At 33.8% G+C, this 21,191-nt stretch overlaps 3 protein-coding genes, 1 long non-coding RNA gene and 1 other non-coding gene across 8 annotated transcripts; 2 read left to right on the top strand and 3 right to left on the bottom strand.

The window, feature by feature from the left end:
- Positions 1–2,130: 2,130 nt before the first annotated feature.
- Positions 2,131–6,369, bottom strand: LOC122599738 (ribosomal RNA small subunit methyltransferase). 3 transcript variants are annotated; one of them, XM_043772298.1, is made up of 3 exons: positions 5,935–6,369; positions 3,727–4,453; positions 2,131–2,477 (listed from the first exon to the last, which is right to left on the bottom strand). In XM_043772298.1, exons 1-3 carry the CDS (start codon positions 6,253–6,255, stop codon positions 2,470–2,472), a joined length of 1,056 nt encoding a protein of 351 aa, XP_043628233.1. In that variant the 5' UTR covers positions 6,256–6,369; the 3' UTR covers positions 2,131–2,469. The 3 variants fall into 3 exon arrangements, with proteins under 3 accessions (XP_043628233.1, XP_043628234.1, XP_043628232.1); XM_043772299.1 differs by having other exon boundaries at positions 2,131–2,474; XM_043772297.1 differs by lacking the exon at positions 2,131–2,477 and having other exon boundaries at positions 2,993–4,453.
- Positions 4,746–4,845, bottom strand: LOC122602450. Its single transcript, XR_006324269.1, has one exon. It is a non-coding gene; the product is annotated as a small nucleolar RNA Z122 (small nucleolar RNA).
- Positions 6,370–7,617: 1,248 nt separating the features above from the next.
- On the bottom strand, positions 7,618–11,565 carry LOC122600151 (putative RING-H2 finger protein ATL21A). The gene is made up of 3 exons (XM_043772818.1): positions 11,212–11,565; positions 10,068–10,476; positions 7,618–8,358 (listed from the first exon to the last, which is right to left on the bottom strand). Exons 1-3 carry the CDS (start codon positions 11,476–11,478, stop codon positions 7,892–7,894), a joined length of 1,143 nt encoding a protein of 380 aa, XP_043628753.1. The 5' UTR covers positions 11,479–11,565; the 3' UTR covers positions 7,618–7,891.
- Positions 11,566–13,921: 2,356 nt separating this feature from the next.
- Positions 13,922–14,917, top strand: LOC122602300. The gene is made up of 2 exons (XR_006324204.1): positions 13,922–14,226; positions 14,369–14,917. It is a non-coding gene; the product is annotated as an uncharacterized LOC122602300 (long non-coding RNA).
- Positions 14,918–16,361: 1,444 nt separating this feature from the next.
- Positions 16,362–20,685, top strand: LOC122602299 (putative E3 ubiquitin-protein ligase UBR7). Of its 2 annotated transcripts, none has more exons than XM_043775003.1 (5): positions 16,362–16,669; positions 18,283–18,441; positions 18,587–18,850; positions 19,432–20,061; positions 20,300–20,685. In XM_043775003.1, the coding sequence occupies exons 1-5, from the start codon at positions 16,589–16,591 to the stop codon at positions 20,384–20,386; spliced, it is 1,221 nt and encodes a 406-aa protein (XP_043630938.1). In that variant the 5' UTR covers positions 16,362–16,588; the 3' UTR covers positions 20,387–20,685. The 2 variants fall into 2 exon arrangements, with proteins under 2 accessions (XP_043630938.1, XP_043630937.1); XM_043775002.1 differs by having other exon boundaries at positions 16,530–16,669; positions 19,438–20,061.
- Positions 20,686–21,191: the final 506 nt, after the last annotated feature.

Below are 21,191 nucleotides of genomic sequence, written 5' to 3'. Positions count from 1 at the left end.
ATATATTTTTTCCCCAAAAAGCCCCCTTTAGCATATATATGATTTCCATAATGTTCCTCTACACACTACAACACTAAATTATCATATCTATTAAAACAAAATTATGTCGCAACGTGCGGATATTATGCATTGAAAAATGAAAACCAAATACGTGTTTCGTTAGATGAGTTTAAATAGCAATGTAATGCATTAGGGCTTAGGCAACTGCATTAACATTTACATAATGCATCATGGGCCTGTAATGCATCTCTTCCTAAATACATGGAAATGTTAAGTAAAGCATGTAGTACCTATCTTAGGTAAAGCAGGAGGGGATTATGTAAAATTCAGGGGGAGTTATGTAATATTCAGGGGGCTATGTATGTTTATCAAATTCAAAGGTTTAATTTATAACTTTTTTTAAAGTGGCAGTACCTAAGCTTAGATAAAATCTGTCATACGGATCATTTTCCCTTTGTTAAATCTCGTGTCTAAGAAATCACACGTTAATTTCGTAATTTCTTTATTTTTGGTAATTATCTTTATTTCTATTCAAGTTATATGTTGATACAACTAAAATACTGTAATTAACATGGACTACAAATTTGGAATAAAAATAGTAAAAAGGATAAAAGTAGAACCGAAAATCCCTTTTAAAGTCTAAATCGAAACAGAAAACCAATATTTGTTTTTGGTTTGGGTTAGAAAAAGCTTATAATTTAGAGAGATTGTACTTGAAAAGCTGAAAAGTGAACTCGTGTAATAGTTATATATATATATATTGTTTTGTTTTTTTAATTTAATTAGTTTGAGACTTTGAGTGGTGACATGTTGAAAAGTCATTCACGCATATTTCATTGGTTATAAAACTTTCGAAAAGATGGTTTATGGATAAGGTTACGTTTTGTTAGGGTTAGGATCTCACTATGGGCCAGGTGTACGCAACCCAATTGTGTGGTACGTGATACTTCGGCACAAATGGTTTGATTCTCATGCATAAAATGGTTGGTCCATAGGTGGCTTAATTAGAAGGTCCACCTTTAATTAGAGATAAAAATAATAATAATAAAAAAAAAAAACATTTTCATTGTAAATTACTATAAAAAAAAAACACTTTTTTTCGTATACTTACAGAAAATTGTAGTATATATAACTTTTTGGTCATATGAATGAGACCCATTTTCCGAAACCTTACACAGGACACCAAAATCATTCACCGGCTCTCTAAATCTCTAATCTGGTTTCATCAAATAAAGGAAACTTTATTTGTTGAAAATTCTGAAAGAACGTAAGATAGCAACTCTAGCTACAAAATATAAAATTTCAATTTTATTTTATTAATAATCTCTTGTTTAAGCTTTATCTTAACTGTGGTGTAGCTTTCATCTGGATTTATAAGACTTCTTCTTTTGTTATAAGTGTCAACCTCTATGAAACTTTCAATGTCCGACTTTGACAATTTTTTGTTTATTGCCCGAGATTCCCAACTACTATTTCTTATTTTATTTTATTGTAACTTCCTGTTGCTTTCTTGACGTCTTTATGATTTTGATAAGATTTAATGGGCTGTAAGATCAAGTTTCTCTCATTAAATACCAAACCTAACCTAACCCGATTTAAACGTTGGGCCAGCCCCCATATCGATTTGCATCACAACAATGATATTTTGCTCACAAGTGGAGTGGTCCTGGTTCGTGACACATGGATTAAAGTTGTGTCATAACTCATAACATTCATGTTTTTCGTTTTATCAGAGTCTGGTATCAATGACTTCTTACGATCACATCAAATGAACCCATGAACTAAGGTTATAACGAGACTTTAACTTTATAAAGGGTGAAAAATGATATATTACAGATTAGGAACAAAGTGTTTTGTAAAGATAAATAGAGATGTAAACCAATGCCAAACAAACCTACTTTCTGAACAAAAGTTAGGCAAAACGCTATTTCATGCAATTTCTCTAGACTTGCAAAAAAGATGTGAATACATGGACAAGAACACGTGCACATAGCTGAACAATGGTCAATTGGTCACTAATATGGAAGAGAAAGACCATTGTAGTGAAAAAGCACACATCCTGATTTCATTTTTCGTATTATGCATTATACAACAGAAAGCTAAATGTAAGAACATTATTATTATGTATTTTCAGAATTTCAGTGGCTAGTTTATTGTTCTTGTAGACAAAAGGAAAAAAACGACATCCACAAATTATACAAATACTAGAGTTTATAACTTGTAAGAGAGTTATGTAAATGTTTGGGCCCAACGACCCAATTATTATTATTACTCCGTCCAGAAGTTATATGTACAAATCCCTTACCGGTAGTCCAGGTTTGGGTCAGGACATGCTAGGTATCATCTGGGGTTCACCGGTGACTGTCAGCATCTTTCACAAATCTCGCTATCAAGCTTCGCCTACACGAGCAAAGCAGCCCCTAGCTCCCCAATTTCCAATAATCTTGATGCCCCACTTGGTTCACAGGCTCACGCTACTAAGCCCGACCCGAAGTTATATTTATATATACATTACAGTATGTAAATAGATTAAAAAGTAAAAACCAAAATTAGAAACAGAAGTAAAAGCTTTAAACTCTGAAGAGCACTATAGTCTATAGCTAAAGAAAATAACTAAATAGTTTATAAAGCAACTTATAGCAAGTGTTTTAGATTGATCAAAAGCACAAGTTTTACTCATGTTCGAGCTTGTATCACAGGTCTCAACGGCTCCAACAGGTCATTCACACAAAAAAGGTCGGCAAGTTATGACTCCAAAGATAAACAATTAGTAGAGCCACTATGACAGATACCACTATATAATCGTTCGAGCAATATGAGGTCAAACCACATCAAACTCATGCCTATGACTAAGATATGAGTCCTTGAAATGCATCTCTCCTAGTAAGCCTTGAAGTGAGAATTTTCGGCAGAAGAGTTCAACGCAAAATGTTTACGGGTTCATCACAAATTTAAAAGACATAAACTTAACTCCTAGCGAGACAGCATACGAAACTTAGAAATAAAACTTGTATTACATAAGAAAATGTGGTACAGCGACACAATGATCATATATTCCTGCAATACATTTGTATTACTTTGACCAGCAACTGGACCTATAGGCTATAGCCACCGGCCTGACATAGTTACATAGGACGGGGCTTTGACACAGATTTCTCACTCTCTCAAATGGAGTAAAATTCACATTGTTTTCTCTACCTGTTTTCAAAATTTGCAAGTTTTTTTTTTCTTGTAGCTTTTCGAATCGAATTTCCTCCATTAAATAGTTAAACCTAGCCTGCAAACTTGAGATTTGGCGGCAAAATTTGAGGATCGTGGGTTCATTTGAGCAATCCTACTGGGTTTCAGATGCTCAAAGCCTCAAACTCAAAGAACCAATATCCAGGGTCCAGCGATTTATCATCACAGCACCAAGCAACCCCATAAACCAATATTACATCAGGATTTACTCTCACAATGCAACCTTACATCCTATCCACAAAATCATTCCTCATTCTTTGCTTATGACATATCAAAAGGCTAAATAGAAGGATCCAAAACTTATATCTTGTTAGATTTGTATTTCATGCACACAAAAATGTAAACGATTCCTATTAAGTTAACAAAAATGATATCTCAAAAGATCCCAACAACAAGGAATTAGTCTATTAAGGTATATAAATAAAGGCCAGATGAATACGTAAGAGAATGCAAATATGCAGAGCCCAGTTTAAGAAAAATGTATACCAGCTTCGTTGAATAGAGACAGCAGATGCATAAAATCTTCCTGTGAAAGTTTCGATGATCTCTTGTCTTCGTATTTTGCTTTTTCCAACACGCCCAAAACTTTACTTTTAAAATCTGACCCCTTTGTCTCGCCATCATCCATTTCCATTTCCATATCATCATCTTCATCATCATCTCTTTCGTCATCAGTCTCCATTGCCAACTCACCAGAATCTCCAAGAACAGATGCATCAGTTGCCATTTGATTATCATTACCCTGAGAAAGTTGTAATGCTTGAAGGGTTTTGTAATTTTTCTCCAACATTGAAAGCACGCTTTTGTGCTTGAAGAGTGCACCGAGGGTTTTGTTCTTTCTAAGAAAACATATTCTGACCAACCCATCCCATTCTTTAAAGTTGACAGCAGGGCCTGGTTTTCTAGGCTCAATTCTGACAACAGATGAATCGACTTTTGGAGGAGGTCTGAAGTTGTTTTTTCCAACTTTTAGTAAGTGAGAGACTCTGGCCATGAGCTGGGTATTTACTGAAAGACGACAGTAGAGGGTGTCACCAGGTTGAGCCACTAATCTCATGGCAAATTCTCTTTGGAACATAATGACGGCACATCTAAATAAAGGTCTGTGATTCAATAGTTTGAAAGTAAGAGGAGATGATATCTGGTATGGAATGTTAGCTACACAGATGTCGAAGTACGGAAGATCACACTTGAGCACATCTCCTTGAATAATCTATGAAAGATGTCAAAAGCAAAGAAATTTAGTTAGTTCATAGTCTAATTGTAAACCAATCTACACAAGTTAATTCACAGTCATGCATAACGAATGATAATCAACTAAAAAGCATTTCTCGCCAATTGCAATCCCCAGAAATTTATAGTTTGTTTGAAACGAAATAACTTGTACAATAATTCAAGATATAACAAATCTACATATATTTAATCATATATATAATAGATGAAGATCAATCCAAATGATTTTCAAACCAACTAGAAAGGTGGATGATTTCAATTTTCATAAGCAGTTTGGGATCAGACTGACGTGCAAATAAGATTTTACTCAGCAGAGCGCAGAGAACTGCACCTATGATAAGATATCGATATCTTTCATCATCATTTCCCAAACTAAGCATAATCATTTCTTTTGATGTTTTAAAAATTAAAATACGTATAAAATATGCATTGGTGGTAATCTTTAACGAATCTTATGCCTCTGCTGCAAATGTGATACATGTTGCCTAAGAGTCATAAACTGACGGGTGTTTCAGTGAATAAGGTTGCTGGGACATCCCATTAAAGGAACTGCAGCATTTAAATTTCTATAAAAATAATTTGTTAAGATGTAAAAAGTACATATGAAGGTAGTTAAAGATGAACGTACACTTTGAGGCTTTGATGTCAAATAATGTGTATGACACACTTAACATTGAAAACAAAAGAAGAAAAAGAAGCAGTAAACGAGCTAAAACATTTAAAGTCTAATCATAATCTTTACTAATCATTGAGCAGAAAACTTAACACCCTGCAGCATAAAAAATTTAAGACATTTAGAGGGTACACTATGGTCGGACTAGTCCTCTTGGGGACTAGTCCCTGTCAGCTTCATATCGACGCCACATCAGATCCAAGACTAATCCCTTAAGAAAAGCCCAATACAAGACTAGTCTAAGACCCACCACTTATATCACTAATCCCTTAAACACCCACATACGCTTAAAAATAAGACTAGTCCTTGGAAGAACAGGTCACGAGAGACGAGTCGAACACTATGGTGTTCAGTCGTCTCATGATAGAGAATGAATGGGGGGACGAGTCCCGAACTTGTACATAGTGTACTCTCTTACTAGCATTCGAGCATGTACTATACCGTCTTGATTAGTACCGTTTTGATTAGTAGGGTTTAACGTTTTACCAATTCCGACAAAAAACATAATAAGCTTCTCAGGCTCTCAACCTGTCAAAGTGCTTTATGCCTACCTTTTATGCCTTTGGTAACCTAATTATCTAAAATGTGAGCTTACAATAACTTGCGAAAAAAATTCAACTGCCACTAATTAACATCATATATAGCTTTAAATTGTAATTCATAAAGTAATTCATTAACAACAAATCTGCCAATTATTAAAGTTTCCTACTTTCATAAACCAATCAAGAAACAAAAGTATATTACTTAGCCACCAATATATTATATATATAGTATATCGAAAAACATGCCTTGAGTCGATTAGAGTGTGGGGTGCCTTGAAAACGACGCTGCAGCTCAAGAACCATACGTTGGTCAAGCTCAACGGCGATAACAGACTTTCCAGCTTCCAACAGTTTCTTGGTAAGATTACCAGTTCCAGGACCAATTTCAAGGATGACGTCAGTACTATGAATCCCAGCTTTCTGAACAATCGAGTCAACCAGTAAAGGGTTTTTCAAAATATGCTGCCCTTTTGATTTATGAAACGATATACCACCTTGATAGTGATTCGCTGACCCACCACCGCCTCCACGCGATGGCTTCTCTTTTCTGATTTTCCCTCCAGCCATATTTTGTCAGCGTGATTGAAAGTTGGGATCTTGGTGATTTTTCCGGTCAGATTCCGGTATCCGAGAAAGGAGAACGGCCAGTGAAAATCGATATAATTTGTGAGGCGAAAAGAAAGTAGCTGCTCAAAAATGAGTGTGTATCATCGGAAAAAGGGTTTTAGTAGGTTTTACAGTTTTATAAATATGCAACTTTGGCCCTTTATGTTTTAAGTACTTTGCATACAGGGGTATGGTGAGTGGGGAGGTGAGACGTACTTACCCAAAAACCCGCGGCTGTTTTTTACCCACCTAAACCCGATCCGAACTGTACAAGTGCGTAACGAGCCGGGTCATGTTCCTGTTTTGGTGAACTTTCGAGTTTCGGGCCGGACCGGGTACGCTGATTTTTGACATATGAATGAACAAAAATCCCTTAAACATGAGAAGTGAGAACCTAACCAAAACTCCCTTGTTGGGAATAGAGAGTGGTGCAAAATGACACTTCTTGGTCCCTTTCTAACACTAGGATGGATTTGTAGTCCTTGTATTGTTGTCTAATTCTTGTGTATTTTGTGGGTTTATGTGTTGCAGGTCGAGTAGAAGTAGTTTAGATTGTATTGTGCATGGACATTACCATTGCATTGGTATTTGATTGTAAATACTTTTTTTTTTAGATAATGCATATTCACCCTTTAAAGTAAAAAAAAAAGTAAAAAAAACCGAAACTCGCTTGAACCCAACCTGAACTGACCCGTCTGAGAGGGTAACGGGCCAGGTGACTATTCCCATTTTGGTTCATCTGCGGGTCATGAGTTCGTACAAGACGGGTCAGACCAATTTTTGACCCGTACATATCCAACATACAATCCCCACCCTTATATTTTTATTTTATTTTATTTTATCATACAAAGTTACAGAAGCTCTCTGACTACGTAGAGGACTAAAGTTATGATTGTAATGCTATATACATGTTACCTCCTACATATCCTGTCTTTCACAGGATTGGATTACGTTATTGTTATACATACAATACAAAATAAATTATTTCTCTCACAAAACTAGTAAGTTACCCTTGATTTGATTGAATACACCTTTACTTGTTTAGTCTTGAAATTGATGACTTTGTTTCAAAAAAGGTAAATAAATAAACTCGTATGCAGTTTATAAGTTGGGATTAGGTTCGACGCCCGTTAATCATCAACAAGAGCCAAGCCTACTATGACGAAGTTCGATCATAACTAATAAGAGACAGATAATATACCTACCTGGCTTATCAAATCAACACAAGAAGTCACATGTGTTGCTTACACTTGCCATGGGCCCAAAAAATGGACCTCAGAATCCAAAACAAACACTTCAGTCACAATAGTGCAACACCATATATGTAGATAATATATCCATTCATCATTTGTAAACTTTGATTAAAAAATGACTTTATAAGGTCTAACATCATAAGTAAACCATGAGTTTACCCATATATGCATACTCAATGATGTTCTGTGTGTAAATTTATTATACATACAAGTGATACAAATCTCAAATAGCTATCAATTCCTATCGTATCCCATGGAGCGTGTATGGCGATTCCTCTACATCCTACAATGTTAAAACTCTTGTTGTAATACATTAAAATATACACAAACGACGAATCAAAATTTTATGATTGAGTAGTTGTGTTTGAGGAATTTGATGACATTGAAGAGCAAGGTGTAACCAACGACGAAGTTTCAGGTGAGTTTCTGCATATTGGACAAGTTGCATTTAACTTGAGCCACTCGTCTATACATTCTGCATGAAAATAGTGATTACATTCCGGGATGGTCCTAACTTCCTCTTTAGGTTTGTAGTCTGAAAGGCATATAGGGCAAGTGCCATCATCTTTGGCCAATCTACAACTCTCTCCCAACACGGTTTTTGGATAGGACGCGATTGTGGGACCATCTAGGCCGGTTGTTGTTGGTGGCTGTGGGGTAATTGCTATAGAGAACAGGTCAATGCTTTGGCGCTGACGGTGATTGTAGTTCCTCGCTCTGCCAGAAATGTAGCATATGATCCCAATGATGCATACAAGTGCAGGTACACCGATACCTATGCTTAGACCATACTTGGTACCCCTTGGAATACCTACACATAGATCCGCAAGCAAAATAAGAACAACATGAAAACTTCTCACATCTTATAGGGGATATCTTTGCATTATAAAGTATGGAATAACAGCTGAAATACACTTGAATGTTGAATTCACCCATTTGCTTAATCTTGTAAGTTAGCCGGTTTTCATATATCACATCAACATCACACTTGTCCCGTGCTATATAAAAAAAATCTACGTGGTCAAAGTTACTGACAAATCCATCATGTTGAATCGAGCTTTCAAGTATTCAACAATTTGAAAGTTTCAATCTTTTTTTTTTTTACAAGTGAAACGCATTGAGTTACGAATTTCAAAGCAAAACCAGTAAGCTTTATTATCTTTTTATGTAATAACCGCTTAATACTTTCAATTTAACCAGAAAACTATTACAGTAATTAAAAAAAATAATAATATGAAGATAGTGCAAGAGGTCCTAATGGGGTTCAAAATGGTCAAAGTTAAGGACTTTAATTTGGAGTTTTGGACTAGGAGAAAAATGGTTCCATGAGAGCTGGAATAATTCAACATTGACTAACGATTCAATTAGATGTACCATTTAATTTTGAGTGTTGGACTACGAGTAATATAACTATTAAAATGGCTTTGTATGCATCATTTATGGGAGCATTCAGTGTGGTCAGTAGTGTTGGTTCAATCGGGTTCATTCATGGGTCACATTGGTATGGGTCAGCAGCTCTGCAAGTGAATGGGTCATGGGTGGAAGTTATGAATCAGTTCACAGATTTAGCGTATTGTAGTTCACTTATTTATTTCTTTTGCTTCACATGTTTGATAATGAGTCAAAAGTAGTGGGTTTGTTCTTCCTCGCCTTTAGGAAGGTAAAGTAGGAATAGGTTAAATACTTAGATACTTTTTCTTTAGGATCCAGTTTGTTTGTTTCGTATTTAATGTAAATTTTGCAGTCAATGAACTAAAGTTCAAGCAGTAAATACAAATCTTTATAATTGAAGTTAAGTCAGAAATTCTAATTCCATAATAGAGTTCAATAGTCAATGTTCCATGGTATGACTGTAGTTTGACAAGTAACTTTAGATCTTGAAAACAATCACTGACCACATATATGTTGTTTGAATGTTGAATAAGGAAATAATTATATTCAAATTGGAGTTAGTAATAACCCACAAAAAAAGAAAAGAATTTCTGACTATGAGCAAGTTTGAACTTTGAAGCATATGTATTGAACTATTTCATTTGTATATGACCATTTCTAAACTCACCTTCATTTCAGTAACTTAAACATTGAATGAATGACTTTTACACTAAAACGAAGACGAGAAAAACAAACTATCACTAAAACATACGCACTAAAGTCCTGCTGTTTCTATGATTTTTATGTTACTATTAGTCATATTTTACCTTATCCTTCCTATGTCTTAAAATAGAAATATGAGCCAAAAGCAATACTTGTAAGAACTGAATAAAGACAAGCAGCAACAATGAATCTTTGACAAATGAACCTAACTTTACTGGCCAGAACAACAACAATGAACATGTATCCTTCCATATAAGATCATACAGGTATTTACCTAAACAAAAATAAGTTCTCTCTATTATGCACTATCAAGTAGGCAGGTACGTTGTGCACACAAAACTTATATACTGCTAGAAGTACGCAACATATTCCCTAAAAAACATATACAGTAAAAAAAAAGAAAAGAAATTGGAAATAGGAACTAACCATCAGAAGAAGAACCAAAACAAGCAGTCTCGCCATCATCATTCTTCAATCCACAAGTTGTACCATCAAGTTCACACGGTCTACAATACGGTCTAAACCACATCAGAGTCAACTGCCTCCTAATATCATCAAATCTCCTAACTGGAACTGAAACCGTCTTTATATTCTCACAACTCTCGGGTATATCACCAATAGGAATCCAATCGGTTCGCACAGCAAACACTGAATGATTCACACTTCCTAAACAAGGAAACCAAAGTGGCATTGTCTGGAAACTGAACTCACTAACTTGAGACGAACAGTTGACAAAAGTGTATCTATCTTCTATACTGAAATCAAATGGGGTCCCAGCTAATGTTATGTCCCTGATCCTTTCAATCCTGCAGAAGTCCGGATCAATACTGATCACCTGTCACATAATATAAATACATATATGTTTATATCTAACATCCTGTCACGTTGCACTGAGATTCATCCATACGTCGCTAAAATGATATATGAACATTTGACTAGAAATTTAGCAAATAAGCTTACTGTCACAATATTATTTATGCTACATACGATATAATTTGTACTTTTTTTTGGAAGGCATATAATTTGTACTTATGATCATTGTCACTTATGTATATATTAGGATATATATAGGGGGACAATCAAATAAGAACAGTTTTAAAATAAGAACGGTGAGAACACTTAAAAAACATCATTTTGATGCATTAAAAGTCCATAAAACTAACATAGTGCATAACTAATTATCATTATTTAAGTGTATAACAACACATTGGCCTGTCAAAATCAAGAAAATCATGTTTTTTGTTTTGTGCATCCATCTTGGATGCATATTCTTCAAAATGATGCATCCACCAAAAAACATGATTTTTTCGATTTTGACGGATCAATGTGTTGTTAAACACTTAATTAATGATAATTAGTTATGCACTATATTAGTTTTATGGACTTTTAATGCATCAAAATGATGTTTTATATTATATATATATATATATATGAGCATTTGACTAGCAAATAAGGATACTGTCACAATATTTACGTAACATAGGATATAATTTGTACTTATGATCATTGTCACTTATATGTATATATAGGATATATAGATATAGATAGATATATATATAAAAAAGTGAACCTGGGAAGCATAGGAAATATGATTGACAACTAAAGAATGATTGGATGGAAGAGTGAAAAGTGTTTGATTTTTTTTGTTACAAGAAAGATCAAAGCCAGGGAATCCACAGTGAGAAGGTTGTCGGCCCCGGAGCCGAAAAGGGAACCGGATTTGCGGTCCGGTGAGGCTACAGAAGGTTGGACTGCACTCATCATGGCCAGAACCATAGATGGATTCAACAAACAAAAAAACCAAGAAAATAAGGAGTAAACTTTGTTGGGTTTCCATTAGGAAATTAAAGTGAATTTAGCATATGTGGTTGTGTTCATATATTTGATGAGTGTGTGTGACTTTTGTGTGTTGTGGCATCTCATTCCACGCGCTCAAAAATGTACTTCGTATTCTATATTCTTTTGTTTGGTAAATTTATTATATACATTTGTTTTCTATGGAGTTTATATTTGGTTTATAAAAAAGAAGATAATAACAAAAATGATAATGATGGACTGATGGTTGATTTTATAAGGAAAAAAATATGCGTACAAATTTCTATACACATGGTGGACGGCTGAAAGTGGAAACATGCTTGTAGCTAAAGTATTAATTTAAAGTCATTGTTCGAATAATATGTATGTATGTGTTTATTTATGCTTTAAAAATACAAACTTATTCTTACATAGTTACATTACTAGAAAGTAGAAACTAGTTGGTTTTATGAAGTTTTATCAATATTTTAAAGGCATTCCATAGCCGTCGACATGTAATTTTTTCCTTTTTCAACATATTGGGTACAAATTGATTAATTTGTTATAGGCCATAAATATTAAATCATGTTAGTAGGGAGCTACTTAGGTTGTTTTGTTACAAGGAACCCGCAAGTCGCAACTTACTACAGTATAAAATATAAAATCATTAAACTAATTTTGTATATTTGTCTTTTGAAATTTAGATGAATATATGTAGTTGTTCATTTAAGTTTTAAAAAATTGAAGAGATGACATTAGGTTATCATGAAAGTGAAGTGTTTGACTGTGATATATGGAGAGAAAAAAAACCCGGACATTTTCATGGCTTTTTCTTGAATTTTATTTAAAATAATTAAGACAGTTTCTATCACTAAACTATATTTGATTCTCTTAAATTATAGTCACATAATTGAAAAACGAAAACCCTATAAAATAATGCGAAGTACGACATGGACAGATGCATACCGACAACATTTGGTAGAAGAAATATTATTTGGAGTGTTAACACTGTTCCGATTAGCCATTAGGGTGATAGCCTAGTGGTTATGGAGTTTTCCATTTTATGGTTTCTTCCTAAGGGGTTATAGGTTCAAATCTTGTCACATGCAAATGTGATGAGGGGGTTATCGAATCTAGCGTGGGCGCATCAAAATTGAGCGTGTTAGCCATTTATCCGCTCAGCCTTTAAGAAAAAACACTGTTCCGATTAAATAAAACCAACAAAATCCATTGATCCAATATATAATAATAATAAAACAAAAAGTGACATTTCCAAAAATAAACAAACAAAATTATCAATCATGTTTTATTATTATCGTAAGTCCGTAACATTATGGTTTGTTTTGGGAAAGCAATAATAAGTTTTACTTATAACATCCTAGAATAAAAAATAGAAACCATAAAAAAGTTGTCCTATTAGATGGAAGACACACATAAAGCCTAATAGCCATATCCTATGTCATATACTGATATTGTCTGATATACATACGATATTTGGTGTTTAAATTTTGTTAAGTGTGTTTATATTAATGGATTTCATGAGAATAACATTGGTCACTGACTCACTGTTTATTTAACAATTGATTATTTAATTTTAGCAAATAAAAATTGCATATCCAATTAGTTGACAAATGACAATGACATATCAAATGCCTCCTAACATCACGTAGTTGAACTAATTGCCTTACAAATCCATATGGCATAATAAGTGGAAATGAAATATTGGTTGGCCGATTTGCAATTTTACACAAGTTGTAAATCATAAGCAATATCGATCAGGATAGCAGATGGTTTCAAACAGGGAATTTATTTGTAAATTTTTAAAATTGACTCTGGTTCAAATGGTTGATGTGATATACTTACTCAATAACATATTAATAATAGAAAGATCATGAGTTCAATCGTCATATGTGTTGATCGAATGAATTATGCCCTTTTAGTTATCCCAACTTGGTGTTCAATTGGGAAAAAAAAAAAAAATTCTATTTCCTTATCTCGTTCTTGTTTTTAGTTTGTTTTAATCCTAAACGGTTCCTTTTGTGTTCTTCCAAATAGTCGTACACCATGTCATTGGTATTGCAATTTTAAGTCAAACAGTCTTGCAGCATAATGAGTTTTTAGCTAGTTTTCGCATATAAAGGATTTGTTGAAGATTATGGTCAAGGATTGTTTAGGTTACTCTATTGTAAAAATATTAAGAGAAGAGAAATTATCACAAATCGTCCCTGTGGTTTGCTCGATTCGTGTTTTCGTCTCTGAACTTTTTTTTTATCACTAAGTGTCCCTGAGCTTTTTCATTTCGTTGCCAGACGTCCCTTCTACAAATGACCGTCTCTTTTAGCCGTTAAGCCCCTCACGTGATTGTCACATGAGGGTAAAATCGTCTAGCTACATTAAAAACAAACCACAAGGACCATTTCTCCTTCCCTTTCTATTTCAACACCCACCGAAAATCCATCCCAAAATTTCATACAACTAATCTCTAATCTTTCATTTCTCAACAGTGGTATATACATAGCTTTCTTTCTATGTCAAATCTTTTTCTAGAAATCGTTGGAAAGCAAGCCCAGTTGGCCCAACATCAATATAAATACTGATAACACCAATTATTTTTCCTCAACCCCACCATTGTTGACCAAGAATTTCAATTACAAATTATTTCCACTCCTTTCACAAATATATTATATCAAAATGAGAAAATCTTGAAACTTGCCTAAAAAGAGAGCATGGTATTGGTCATCTATCCTGATAGCTCTTGTTTCAAGTCTGTGTATTCTTTATAGATTAAGAGGTATGTATATTCTTTGTGGATCTATTGTTTGAAGATGACACAAATCGTCCACTGATGTTTGGATCACATAAATCAGTTTCTTTCAACCAAATTTTTTTTTTTTTTTGGATAACCCCCATAATTTATTTCATATTTGTTCCAGGAGAAAAGAAAAAGAAACCTTGCATTAGTCCTTGTAATTAATTCCTTTTCTTTTTTAGAAGACTTTGTGTGGTGATGGTAATGAACAGGAACCGGTGATTGTGCAGTGGTGGGTGTAGGTCAGTGGTGGACTTGTGGTGGTGGTTGTTGAGATAGAAAGGGAAGGAGAAATGGTCCCTGTGGTTTGTTTTTAATGTAGCTGGATGATTTTACCCTCACGTGGCAATCACGTGAGGGGCTTAACGGTTAAAAAGAGACGGCCGTTTGTAGAAGGGACGTCAGACAATGAAATGGAAAAGCTCAGGGACACTTAGTTATAAAAAAAAAGTTCAGGGACGAAAACGCGAATCGAGCAAACCACAGGGACGATTTGTGATCATTTCTCTTTAAGAGAAATTCTGCTTAGCACTCTAGTACTATTATTTAAGTTCGAAAAATAGAATACCGATAGCCTATAGATCCCTGTAGCATGTAGGATGTTCTTTTCAGTTGTTCAAAAGTTATTAGGCTTGCAAGGCACAATCTACTAGATCCACCAAAACTTTTTCTATCTTTTAACTATATAAATATTACCTTGTAAAAATAATTTAACCTAAGTTTAAAAGTTAAATAAAATGAAACATATGAATTGACTAAATTACTCTCAACTAATTACATCAATACCAAACTTTAATTATTAAATTACATCATCACTTCGTTATATTATAATATATATCTATTATCCTTTTAAATCAAACATATTTACATATTTAACTACATCATTTGACGTTGTCGCTCTCATCTCACCACCGCAGTTGTGCAAATATGATGCTAGTTAGTTATCAAAGGGTACTATCATCTAACTGTTCACCCGAAAATACTTTAGTAATTAAAACTAACCTAAGATAAAAATACCCGATTGAATATTTTATCTCAAAAAATGAGAAGTGCAAAATTTTTGTACCACATAATTTTATTCTAGGAATAGAATCATAATATATCTTTTAATAACTTAAGACATATAGATATGTGATAGAAATTAAATTGTTTTTTCTTTCAATTTATTTAATTATATAATAATACAAGATTTTCAATAATATATACTACACTTTTTAATAACTGAAAAGTAATTATTATCCTTAATAAATGAAAATTATTTTTCTAGTTTATTTTACTTTTTAAATATTATGCTAACAAATAAAAACATAATTTAAATATACACACGTGTTAGATAATTCAGAACTAATCGTCAATCATCATCATCCTTTGGCTACATGTATTAGTTGAGGTTATACTTTTCTCTTTTTTTTCTTTTATTAAATTGATTTATAATATAATGAAATTTAGATGTTTTTAGGAAGTCATCAATTACATTTATTATGAAATGTTATTTCAATTTTAACCAGTGAAATATGTTTTTTCTAAATCGGTCGTAACATATGTTTGGGTTGATAACGCATCATAGTCCAATATATTTTTGATCATTAAGTGTTGACGGTGAACAAATAAACAAATAAATAAAATCTGTATTATTTAAGTAATAAATAAATAGTTATATCAATATTTAATAATAGAAAAAACATTTTATCTATATCTATACTTCTATACTACTATATAAAAATTATAACCTCTATGTTAAAAAGTTAGATGAGACATACGAATTGACCAAAATACCCTTAATGAATTAAATCAACAATAACCCTTAATTTTAAATTATACCATTAGTCTATTGTATTAGAAAAATCTCTACCAACTCCTTTAAATTAAATACTTTACCTACACCAATAGATGTCGCTACTGCCGACTCTGTGATGACTCACCGCTGCATGGTGCAGGCACGATGCTCGTCTAAGTTAATGGGTAAAGTTTTATTTTTATCAACCCATTAATTTTTAAGCTGTATAAACATGACCAAAAATAAGATCAAGACTTTTTGGGATCGAGGGTTCTATTTATGGCGGGAAAATTGCCAATTTTACCCCCTTTTGCTATTGATTAAGCCCTAATTTTTTTTCTCCTCTACATACACATCCATCTATATCTATATCTATATCTACACGCTTATACTGGTTATCTTAAAATCCACGAAATCTCAGTTATTCTTCCTTTTGTTAGCTATATATATTACTCTATGATGAAATTCAAATCATCCATCATCATTTTCTCTTAATCACCTTTTTTAGGGTTTGTTTGGGGCAATCAAATCAAAATAAAAAAGTATATTAAAGAAAAAGAAAAAAAAATGGCTGATGCTTTTGAAGAAGAACCTGAGGAAACTGTTTCACTCACTGAGTTTCTTAAGGAAGTTGATGATCAGGAACTTGTAAGTCTCTTTTTTAATTTAATTCAACTATTTATTTAAATAATTATATTATGAATTTTGAATGGTTATATGGTTTGGTATGGTTGAAAATAGATTGATTAATTAGAAAATTTGGTGACTTGTGTGACATTTCTCAAATATTATTAACTATATATATATATATATAGGAGTATTTTAATATCTAAACTACTTGGTTTGGTGGTGATACAAGATTTAGAAGTTTGAGCCCCTTACGACTCGTTATGTTGGGTTACTAATATATATTTTTAACCATAGTTTTAAGTTTTGATTTGAAGGTACTCGGATAGACTATATCACTATAACTTTAGCGTTGGGGTGTTAATAAATGATATGAGTAGTACGTTAATGCTTGTGGGGTGTGTAGACATTGTAAGGACAACACGAGTTTAAGTGAAGTTTGTAACAATCCGTATGGCATTGGTATAAGAATAGAACTAACTCTAAGTGTGCGTTTAGTTGCAGAAAACACCCCTTGTTTTCCATTTTGGCTATCCAAGAAAAACATGGAAAACAGAATATGCGCCCTAATCGTGGTTTTTTCTAAACAATTCCCCAAGAAAACAAAAAACAATGCTTTCCATTTTTCAATGGAAAACTTGAAAACATCTTGTTATTGTTTTCCATTTTCCATCTCCCCTCCCCCCTCCCTCTCCCCTCATGTCTTTAACATGTTTTCTAGTTTTCAAAAATGAAAAAAAAATATATATATATAGCATTTTATAATTAGAATGTGTTTTCAAAATTTTTATATTTTTACAACCAAAACGGGCCCTAAGCCTCTTATAAGTTTACATTGTGGGCTACCGATACATCTCATCATGTTTTTAACTTGTGATTTTGAAGGTATTGGGCAATGCTATTGCTTTGTGATTTGGGGTGCCACTGTATAAAAGCAAAGTTACATCTAATTCAAGGATGAATCTAGGAACTTTATCTTGGATATAGTAAACTTCTTTGTCACACAAACCAGAAAATGTCTTCGTATTATATTAGCACTATCTATTTTTTTAACGGCTTAATTTCATTAAAAACTTAGAATTATATTATTATACTACAAAGACCAATGATAACTTTTGACGGTCCTTCATTTCTTGATGGGGAACCTTGATTTTCTCTTTTACACCAGAGAGATTGAAAGACAATATTGAACTAAAATAAGAAATGTATAAACGTGTTGCCTCTGCCCTCTAATAGCCAGTAATACAGGTAATATAGTCTTCTAAAGTGTGCAGTTAGTCTGTCCAACATCAGTCATATTGATCAACAATGTCTTCATTTTTACCATTTGAAATACGCCCTTTGCACTTTTTTACCTTGCATTCTGAAGTATTAAACTGAAAAGTTATGTTTTTGATACATTCTAGTCCAAGGCTGAGTATCATCAAAAGTATGCAATTTTTGTGATTACATGCTATACTTTTATTCACTTTATTTGAATTACAACCAAAAGGTAGGGCAATGGATTCATGTACAACTTTGATGCTTTTCTCACATTATCTTAAACAATCAATGTAGGAAATGTTTTGGTGATGTTGGATTACAAGTTACATATGATTTTTGACAAACTTTTGTATTGTGGCTCTTTATTAAAGGAGGCAGATTTGGTTTTGGGTGCCGATGAGGGAACGGAGTGCACCTATGTCAAAGGTTATATGAAGAGGCAAGCAATTTTCTCGTGCTTAACTTGCACTCCAGAAGGAAATGCTGGCGTTTGCACAGCGTGTTGTTTGACTTGCCATGATGGCCATGAGGTTCTTATTTCAAGTTTATATGTATTAAATAACCTTGTCATTTGGTGTACGATGAGCTATTTTTTTTAAACATCGTTTGTTTTAAACATGATGCTTCTGATATATTTATTTTAAGCCCCTGCCTTCTTTTTGTGCTATGTAATAGATGATAGAACTTTGGACCAAGAGAAATTTCAAATGTGATTGTGGCAATTCAAAATTTGGAGTATCCTACTGCAAACTTTTACCAAGCAAAGATAATGAAAACGGAGAAAACTCTTACAACCAAAATTTCAAGGGAAAATACTGTACCTGTGGCCGCCCCTATCCAGATCCAGATGCCGAGAATCCAGTAGAGGAGATGATCCAGTGCTGCGTATGTGAAGATTGGTTTCATGAGGAGCATCTTGGCCCCGACTCAACTAATGAGGTTAGTATTATTAAGTATTAAGCATGTCAGAATCTGCTCATTTCTGCAGAACTTAAAGTCATTTTAGGAATTAATAAAATGGTAAAGATATTAAGATTATCAAGATAGGTGCAGCGGTAATGATACAAGTTTTTATTACTTCAATCTGATGGTATTACAGCCAAGAGTCGCTGTGCATGTTTAACAAGAGGTATCACAATGTGCTGGCCAGGCAGGTTGGCCAACAGGTCATAATGGATAAGTTTCGGTTGGTTCAACCTGACACACTCTTAGGTCTTAGTTGATATTTGTAGTCTTTTTATAAGTATGATATCATTATCTTCGCAAAACAATAATAATCTTTTTCTTTTCCTGAATAAAATGACTTGGGAGGTTTTATCTCGTTAAAACACACTTTGGGTCACTTTTGACCATTTTGATCCGAAGTCCTTTCAAGATTCTTCATTCGCTCATTTGACACTTGAAATAAAACGTAACGAACTTATAAGTAAAGGGTTTGACTTTTGAAATTGCCACCGTTAAATACATCTATTTTCAATCACACTGCTTTTGTAAATATTTGATTTTTCATTCAAATTTAGTTACAGATCCCCAGAGACGAGGAAGGCGAACCACTGTATGAAGATCTTATCTGCCACATGTGCTCGTCCACCTGTTCTTTTCTGCAGCTGTATCCTCAAATCATATGTGCCCCGCATAAGCAACAAACTGCTGCAACTACTTCTAAAGAAAAAGGTGTGGAGACTGCACCTTCCGCTTCTGGATCCTCTACAATGCCTGAAAATGGTAGTACTTCAGTGATTTATAATGTAGATCCTGGGGTGCCTGATCGCAACTCCAAAAGTGTGCATGATGATAAGGGTTTGATCCTTGGTGAGAAATCTGATACATGTGTTCTTGGTGTTGATCTGTTAACCACTGAATTGACATTGGGAAAAAGCCAACCGATGTTTCTTGTAAAGAATTGGAGGGAGGCACTGTGCAGATGTGGTAAGTGTTCCGATTTCTATGCCAGAAAGAAAATTAGTTTCCTGCTGGATAAGGAGGACTCGATTGCTGAGTATGAGAAATTGGCAAAACAGAAGAGGGATGAAAAAATGCAGCAACAAGAAGGGGCGGATTTAGATTTCCTTGGTAATCTTGGGCATGTGACGAAGATGGAGATACTTTCGGGCATTGCTGATATGAAAGATGAGCTCCAGTCATTCCTGGTAAGTTAAATTATATTATTTTGTGTGATACTTGCATTTCATAATATGTCCGAGCTCACTATTTCTTGTAGACTATATTGGTTTCATTAAGATTTATTACTCGTCAGCTTGCAACTAAAGTCGACCTTTTTCGAAACTCCTCATTGCATTCGTGTAAAGAACTTGAGTTGATTTCTTTTCGTTCGTCAATTTTTTTGGGTGGTGTCTATCCAATCTCATCTCTGTATGTGTTTAACAGCAATCCTTTGATGGATCGAAGCCAATCACACCTGATGATGTCCGCCAAGTGTTTGATAACCTTAAGAAACGTCGGCGCATGGACTGATCTGCTTAGAGGTCTGGCTTTTGCAACTAAATCTAGTTCTACTAATCCCTATGCACTAGTCAATCACCTCTTGTTTGGCTTGTTTTATTAGTATGTTATCTTGCAGCGTGAAACTTGTAATTTTTCCCATTTCTGTTTAAGAACCGAAAACCTTGATCATGGTTTGGACTTGCTATGGTGTTCTTGATCTGCAAGTTAAAATGTTAACTTTGATCTCGTGTTTTACTCTTGATAAAAGTAGCAACTTCCAAATCTTGTTAAAGTCGACTTTCAATCATGAGATGCTTTGTTCTTTATTCCTTGCTTTGAGTCATTTGATACTTGAGTATTGCTTGATAAATGTAAGTATGTAACGCTCTTTGAAAATCTTTATCTTAACAAGGTTTCCTGAACACAACTTTTGTTTTTGTTGACCAATTTGTGCCGATGAATCTCTACATATTTTGCTGTTCAGAAAAAAAATAAAATAATCTCTATTATCCGTGTTTGCGTTAGTGATTACATACATGTTATTAAGGCCTAAAGGCATAGCAAGAGCCCCTTTGACCCATCTTATTTATGTATACATTATATTATTACAAGTGAGTGAGTGACATCACATAGATACCTACTTATTCGTTTTGCCAATAAATATTGCCCTCATTAGTGAATAACACTTACTTCAACATACATGCATACATGTGATTTTACATTCACTGACATGTTTTCTCTCATGCATAATACAACAAGTGAGTTATATTTCACTACAAAAAAACCTCTCTTTCTCTAAAACATGAGACTAGAGGAGGTGAACCACACAAATAAA

Source organism: Erigeron canadensis, chromosome 5 (assembly GCF_010389155.1).
Source record: "Erigeron canadensis isolate Cc75 chromosome 5, C_canadensis_v1, whole genome shotgun sequence".
Taxonomy (NCBI): Eukaryota; Viridiplantae; Streptophyta; class Magnoliopsida; order Asterales; family Asteraceae; genus Erigeron; species Erigeron canadensis.
The sequence above is the reverse complement of the archived record's forward strand: the minus strand, read 5'-3'. Positions and strand labels throughout refer to the sequence as shown.